Source organism: Mastacembelus armatus, chromosome 1 (assembly GCF_900324485.2).
Source record: "Mastacembelus armatus chromosome 1, fMasArm1.2, whole genome shotgun sequence".
Lineage (NCBI taxonomy): Eukaryota > Metazoa > Chordata > Actinopteri > Synbranchiformes > Mastacembelidae > Mastacembelus > Mastacembelus armatus.
Window position 1 is genome coordinate 10,186,497 of NC_046633.1, and position 8,424 is coordinate 10,194,920.

Genomic DNA, 8,424 nt, shown 5'->3' on the forward strand with positions numbered 1-8,424 from the left:
TCAGCTCACAGCAACAATGGGCTCTACTGAGAGGATGTCAGTTCTCCCTGTGAGGGCCTGCCTGGCAGTAAAAAGCACATGTGTTTCTTTCAGATTGTGGGACTGACTGGAAGAGGCATGATTTTGCTGTGACAAAGCGGGATCTTGGTGTGACAAAGCACGTCTTGGTCTGGAGGACTCGTGGTTGTCGGGCCAGGCAGTCCTGTGACAAGGAGCGCAGTCGGCTGCAGGGTGGAGCTCAGGTTCCAACCCTGCCACCACTCTCCGCCTCCTCCTGCACATGTTGAAGAGGAGCCGGAGCTCCTGGCGGAAAGTGGGATTCAGACAGCAGTAGATGAATGGGTTGTAGCAGGTGGAGCTCATAGCCAGCCAGTGAAAGCAGAAGTAAAGGGCGTTGGAGGAATGGATGGCTTGGCTGGATAGCAGCACCACATAGCAGTTAAGAGGGAACCAACACACAGCGAACACCCCGACCACCAGGAGCAACATGGCTAATGTCCGCCGGCGTTTCCTTCTCTGGGTGGCGTGCTGGGCTGTTGTTGCGTCACCGATGGCATTGTGGCGCCACAGCCGGCGGGCAACTGTGGTGTAGGAGACAGTGATGATGAGGAGCGGCAGCATGTAGAGGAGTATGAAGGTCAGAAGGTCAATATACTGCCAGTAGACATCTGATGGCTCTGGGAAGTCTGGGACACACAAGCTACGCTGCTTCTCCTTACTGATGAGAAGAATTACAATGCAACAAAAAATAAGAGATAAGTAAATAGAGGAAGAACGTAAAGAAGTTGAGAATTACAAACCGTTCACACATACAGGCCCAAAAAGCTGTTATTTTGAATGACATCTGCTTTTGCAGCTCTGTGCTCCCCGCTGAGATCGCTGTTATCTTGACAGATTAAAAAAGCAGTCAAATACACTGTGAGGGCCCTTTTACAGGGGAAAGGAGAGAAAGTCTCAAACCTATGCAGATTTCCTCTGACAGAGAGCCAATTGTGATTCCAGAGGAAGCCGAAGGACTGAGGCAGTTACGACTACGCTCCAATACATGAAGGAATTTTAAACAAATAAGAGAAAAGCTGACCAAGGTAGTCTCTGCTTTTCCAATTCTCTATCACGTCTATAACGTAAGTTGTCCTGACATAAGAAAGAAGAATGACACATGGAAATAAATCACCACTGCTACTGATGTGTCAGAAAACAACTGTCCACAGCCTGAGTAAAGTATGTAAATCAGGTTCTGAATACAGAAACTACAGACATATAGAACTATCTGTATGTCCGAACACACTATAGGATCACAGGTGTAAGACTGTAACTAAAGATCATTTTCATTAACAATTATAATGTTGATCAGTTTGTTTTCTTTTGTTTGTAAAATTTCCAAATTGTGAATGTAGTGAATGAAGCAGACCCCAGACAGATCTCCAGTCTATCACATAGAGACACACAAACATGATTACACCTACAGGCAATTTAGAGTTACCGGTCAACCTAACCTGCATGTATTCGGACAGTGGCAGCAGGATAAGACAGACCAGGATAAGACCCACTCATTCCTGCTGTGTAGGGAGTTTTTTTTTTTTTTTTTTGGTTTCTTTTTACTGTCTTTCGGTTTCCAGGTTTTGTTTTCAATTGAATCTATGTGCTTTTGCTGGTTGTCTGTATTCAATATGTGGAAATTTCTATTAATTGTAGGTTGTTTTGTGGCAGAATAAATGCAAACCAAGCCTATCCAGAAATTCAAAGAGTGAAGTTTTGGCAAAATTTAAACAAGGAAGATCTTCTTCTCTCATGTCTTTGCCATTACTAGATTCATTTCTGCTATTTCTTCTTCATCTCATCTTCACAGCCATTTCTGTTTTCCCACATTTTCAAGTTTCCTCTATTAAGTAATTCTAACCTCATTATACCTGATTGCTCTCATTCTGTGCCAAGTTTCTTGAACACTCCTCCATCCCCACAGTGACCTCCAGGATGTTCAAGGTGATAAAACTCCAAAGACGCTTCACATCAAGTGAGTATAGTCTAAATGCTGAAGCCATCCTCTGTTGTTAACCTCAGTAACTATTATTAGACACTTCAAAATGCTCTAAGCTTTTTGAAGTGTGTGAGTATGTTTTATTTTACCTGTATGTGAAAGTCAGGAGTTTCTGGTAGATTGCATGAGGGAGGGAGAAGCAGCTGGCCATTATCCAGATAACAGCAACCCAGACTGCACCATGAGCAGGGGACATCCGGGGTCTTAAAGGATGTAAAATCACCTGAGGAAAAAAAAAACAACACACACACACACACACACACACAGATCAAAGTCAGGGCAAATACACACACACTGGATCCATACCTCAAATACATTCATCAACACCTATATATTCATCTTTGAGTGTAATATGAGCTCTAGTTCCTATTCATCAGTGGCCCATTACAGATATATATCTGACATATATCTGATTGTAAACCCACCACTTCCCAAAAGAATTATTTTCCTGAAGCTCAGGTATAGCTCAGAATATTTACCAGAAACCTGAAAGGCGATCAGCAGCACCAAGAGACTGTAGGACAACTGCAAACAGCAGGGACACAACTGAAGGAATGGGGGTTTTATCACCTTATATTGTCAATGCAGTTTCTCACTTTAACATCCAGTTTCCAATTGTCTTCATATTCATTCAGCTATAAACACATTTATTTTCAAAAAAATTATGAATAAAAAAGGTTTTTTTTACTTTGAATGAAACCATTTTAATTTAATTTAATTTTTAATTTTAATTGGCTGAAGCCCATATAAGCTTCATACATGAACACATTTATTTATGGATTCTGTCCCAATCACTTACAAAGTGTACACTAGCCAATATTAACAGGAGAAATATTTACAGCAAGCACAACCCGCTTCAGTGTTCATGTGGGCATCTCTTAACAATAAGTGGAGACAGACTGTTCTAACACATTTCTTGGGTGAAAACAGACTCCACAGAATGAAAATGAACAAACAGCGGCAAAAACAAGAGAAAAGGACCCACAATCAAGAACTCCCTCCCACAGGAATCTCAGGGTTACTCATGATTTGACCGACCTCTTCGAGCATCTCAAATAAATGTCACAACTCACTCTGATAAGAATGAAAGATCTCTCAGCACAAACAAAACACTTACAAAACCCTTACTTTTCAAAACCGCCATAATAAATCCTTTTCATTCTGCTTGCAAACAATGGATGTCATTTGTCGTTTTTATCACAGAATAAAAACCACCAGCAGAAAAGGTCAATTTGACCAAAAGGTTGTTGCAATATTGTGACTAAAGATTTATGCCTTACAGAGACAATTTACAGAGCTGGAAGTACTGCTGCTCTGTACTGAAAACATCCAGTAATTGAACTCAATTATGAATAATCAAAGATCCAAGAACAACTGGTCTTACATGAAAAGCTACTAATAATCACCATCTGTTCATTGTACAGCATCTTTTCTCAGACCTAACAAAGCTTAACAAACCACTCAAACATCCCCGTTATGAATTCAGATCAACCATTTGGTAGAGCACATTCTTGTTGAACACAGAACCCATACAAACAAAATGTGGGGTCTAAATAAATAAAAAATAAAAACAGTGATTATTTGTTGTTGTTAGTGATTCTTGTTATTATTGCCCTTTGGAGATAAAAAAAAATGGAGATGTTAAAGCGTTCATTTTAAAAAACTCAGAATAGAAGCTCTTTGGAATTTGGCAGCCTCATTAAAGACCTGCACATTCAGCCCTTCTTTTCAAATGAATCATCTCACCCTTTGAATGACCATCACTCTGTTCTACAGTTTTATTGCTCATAATGCTGCTTCATGCCATCCACCATCCATTATGAAAATAATAGAGATTCTAATACACGATATTTGCTGTATCCAGAGGCATGCCAGCACTTGCAAAGAAAGTAGGAGAGGATGAACATCTGCTTAACCAATGGGGCAGATAAAGGCAATAACCACTGGCTGATGAATGAAATTTATTGAAAGCCTTAGAAACCCTAAGAAAACATCATAGCTGCTACAGATGCTTCAATGCCAGTTGAAGGCTGTAATTTTTCATATGCTCTCTTGTTGGGGCAACACAACATTCCTGGTGAACATTATGTCATGTCTCTTATTGTTTACTGGCAGCAAGTGTAAGCCACAATGCTTTAAACATTTAAATTTATATTTAACCTATACAGGCCACTGTTAACTGCACTGGTATTGACAGGGACACTCACGTCTTTGTTTTACAACTATATTTTTAAGTGGTTGCAAGCCCCTAATATATGGTCCAGGCATTGATGGTGATGAGACATGTGGAGTCACAATTTACAAGCAAATAAAAATGGCTCAAAGTAATTTCTAGCAGCGGCAGAGGTCACATTATTCATCACAGCTACCATTAACAATTTGACCAAAGGCTGTTGAGACACTGTGTCTAAACATTTATGCTGTGTAGAGACAATTTACTGAATTGGAGGTATACCTGCTACTTCAGTGGAAATGTTTTAATATACAGGTACATCTGGACTGAAAGCATAATTACAACTCAATTATTAATAACCAAAGGTCCAAAAGAAAATGACTGGCTTTACATGAAAAGCAACAGTCTCCCTTTCAATTCAGCAGCATGGACAGGACCACACTACAGCCCAAATCAATATTCATTTTGAGCAGATTTTCAATAGGGAGTATGTTCACAGTGCAAAATGAAGAAATACAGTATAATTATAACACTGTCTATGGCAGCATAATAAAATATGCACACCACTATACTATGTAGCATAATAATATGGACACTACTATCCCACAATAACAAGTGAGACTGAGAATTACATTGATTTTAGTGTGAGTGTGTGTGTGTGTGTGTGTGGATGCAGGAAGGAGGAGAACAGACAGATACAAATGGTTTTGGGCCTTCAGAGCCTCAAGAGCTGAATAATGTTTCTCGCTTATCAGCCAGTTGTCCTGAGCTTGAGGAGGAGAACCATTTAGCCAGAGTGTATTCAAAGTCTGAGTTATCTGCAGAAATCTAAATGGAGCTAAAAGTGTGAACAACTTTTAAACCAGCATGGGCAAAAAGTCCTTAAAATCCAATGCCATAACTCAAAAGTCAGGGTTGATCTTCTAATGAGGATCTGCTCCCTATTAGTTCATACTCTGAGGTAATTTTGCCTATTCAGCAGCAATTTCCAAAGTCAAAAATTAATTTTGAAATTTAAAAAAAAATGCAATTGCATTTCCACTACTTTGCTTCAGCTCCTGAAGTAATAGTCGGAAATTACAGCTGTTCAACACTACGCCTGCAGCAGTAAGAAGAAATGATGAGCCATGAAAGTCTAAAATCCCTGTTTATGACTCACTGTAAAATATCCTAAGAGGGCTTTCCATGTGGGAAATGTTTGATGGTGAGAATAGATTTTTGGCATTGGAAACTTTGGTTGTGTCAAATTGTTCGAATTTATTTAGGGAAAAGTTCATTTCAAACATGGTGTTCTCAGGTATTACCTCTATAAATAACAGTGTTTGTCTGCATGGTACACAATTACATTATTACCTTCAGATACAACAAGAGAATTCAAGTTGAACTACTTTGTACTACCAACAATAATAAAGAACAGTAACACGGATCTAACTAAAGCAGACACATATTGAATACAAACACATATAAACATACAGCACTGACTGCCATAACACAGAACCTGAGCAGAAACTACATTTAAACAGCAACAGCTTTTTGTTTCCAATTTGACTCGCTGCATAAGGTTGTGTATCCAGGGTATTTCTGTGCCTGTTATTTGAATCCCAAAATCTGAGTTGGCTCAGAGGTTAAAAGTTGGAGACTGCTGGGTTGACTGATTCTCAACAAGGGGGCTGACAGCAGATGGTGGTTAACAAGGGTTTATAGCTCTCTAGAACAATGGTAGCAGGGCCCTGCTTCGGGGACTCGACAGGAGATAAGGGTTTTCTCATCCTGATGCTTAGTGCTTAAGAACAATGGTGTAGATGGTCTGTCTGAGTGCCGTGTTACATTCATATTACTGTATTGTTATCCAGCATTGCAGTATTGTACACAGTTCAGCTGATGTCAGTGCTCACGCACTAAAAGATATCAGTAAAGCAACCAGATCTAATGCATTATTGAGCGTCCTAGCACCACAAGATGCAAACTCCCATGTAGTCTGACACACTGAAGGAGTGCGCCAGTCAGAGTGTGCTATGTGTAACTTTTGTTACTAATAACCAGATTCATTCATCTAGTGGAGCAGGAGTGGACAAATCCTTATTATAGAGTGAATGCATATTGATTTTTCTCTCCAAATATTCAAAAGAAACAGATGTCCACACTTTCACAGTGCTCCTAAAGCCACACAAATACAATGTCTTCACATTTTAAATCAGTGAAAATATGACACTCTACAGCTTTCTTTGATCAGTTTTGTCAGATAATATTATTACCTTGTCAAGACCCAAAGAAAGCATGTTAACATAGGCAGCATTATTTGGATAGCAGGATTAAAAGAAGAGTTTTCAAAAACAAATGTCTGTGTGTGTGTTGATTCAATGCTTCAGATTTAGTTGTCTATTTACTAATACCTCCAACTGAACACATCTAAGATAAAGGCAATGGTAGTGTATTTTAGTGTATAGCAGGACATTAAGTTTGACTGGTTACTGAACACAGACAGTCTATAAAAAAGGGCAGAGATGACTTTTTCTCCTAAGGTACCTTAGGTCCACACACAAAGACAGAGTCCATCTTGGAATACACCGATCACCCCCTTCCCAACATCCTGATGGACCAGAGAAGCAGCTACAGTGGACAACTGGACATAATAAATATGTGATGTGGATTAAGTGACTTTGATTTTAAATTCTTTAATATAAGGACTTCATTTCCAAAATATCCAAAAATCTTTAATGTACGATTACCTGTCATTTAAGACTACAGGAGCTTGATATAGACAACCGAAGCATTGCCAGGTAGGAGTTCCTGAGACAAAACTACTTAATAAATAGGGATTTAGGATTTATGGCAGACTAAATGTAATGTATACCACAATTTTGACTCATAGTATAACGTACATCACAGAACTGTGACCCTCTCCAAGAAGAGAGGAGTACCATTGCTGCATTTCTTGATGGACAAACCTGTCGTCGGTCCAGTGCTATAGCGGTCAGCGTGAGAGTGGAGACGTGCAGGGAGCAGTACTGTACAAAGCGGCTGATGTGACACATCGTCCTCCCAAAAACCCAGGTGCTGTTCACAAAGCGGACCTGAGGGAAGACACAGACACACAGTTTAAGGCCATATACACGCATCAAATTTCCCAAACTGTCAAGTTCAGGCATGTGATGATTTTCATCAAACAAAAAATTATCACATATTAATGCCATGTCTTTAAATATTTAATTGCCAATGGGAATACGCTTTCAAAAACTTCTTCTTATTCAAGGTAAGCCATAAGACCTCCAGGGAAAGAAGTATCTCTGCCCACAAACCACTGGTGGGCTTAGGCTTCCTGAAAAGCTGGGGGGGGGGGCGAAAAATAAAATAAAAAGCACGTCTGATACATTTAATGGACCCAAGTCAGCAGAGAGCAACAATGCATGTTGCATGTTAAAAGGAGGTTACATTATAAAAAGTTAAAACAAGAGTGTTGTTTAGTGCTGGTCTTGTAGACACATGACACTCCTGCTCCAGCACACCCAGCTCAGAGCAGCACTTGATAATAATCCATACCTGATCTAGTAAGACTGACGCTCATTAGCTGCTGTAGAGGACAGGGAGATATGGGGGGGGGGGCTCAACAGCCTGCCACCAGGAGTGGGATTGAAAAGTACCACTACACTACTCCTAATGACATGTGGCTGTGTTTTTCACACCTACCAGGGAAACTATGTTCTCATACCACTTCTCCATTTGCAGAGTTTCTAAGAAAAAAAATTCTCTTCCAGTTTTAATAACACTTTCATGACAGGACACATTTTAAAAATACCAAGGAGGTTTGAGCTCTTCTTCCCCCACCTACTTTGAGTATTTTATTCTGAAAGTTTGTTTTGTGGCATTTAATTAAATCCATAAGCATCTGACCACTTTGATCCCTAAAAGTGTAAGAATCTCCAATACGAGTGAGTGAACAGATCAAGCGTGACATAGTTGCCCTTACCAGGGTGAAGGGTGTATTGAGGACAGTGATGAAGATATCTGCCACGGCGAGGTTCATAATAAACAAACTGGTAGAGGACTGGGTGCGCTTGTTTTTTACCACCACATGGCACACCAGGGTGTTCCCGAACAGGGAGATCACGATGATCAAAGAGTAGGCGGCCACCAGCAGCGCCTTGACGCTGCCGTCCTGCCACTCCCCTCCGCGGCGCTTCTTGGTAGCCAAAGAGCGCCAGTCCTCCAGCAT

At 40.2% G+C, this 8,424-nt stretch overlaps 1 protein-coding gene across 1 annotated transcript; it reads right to left on the minus strand.

Moving 5' to 3' along the window:
• LOC113128620 (probable G-protein coupled receptor 83) lies at positions 1–8,424 on the minus strand. Its single transcript, XM_026304078.1, has 5 exons — positions 8,179–8,424; positions 7,160–7,285; positions 2,128–2,261; positions 128–718; positions 1–61 (listed from the first exon to the last, which is right to left on the minus strand). Exons 1-5 carry the CDS (start codon positions 8,422–8,424, stop codon positions 1–3), a joined length of 1,158 nt encoding a protein of 385 aa, XP_026159863.1.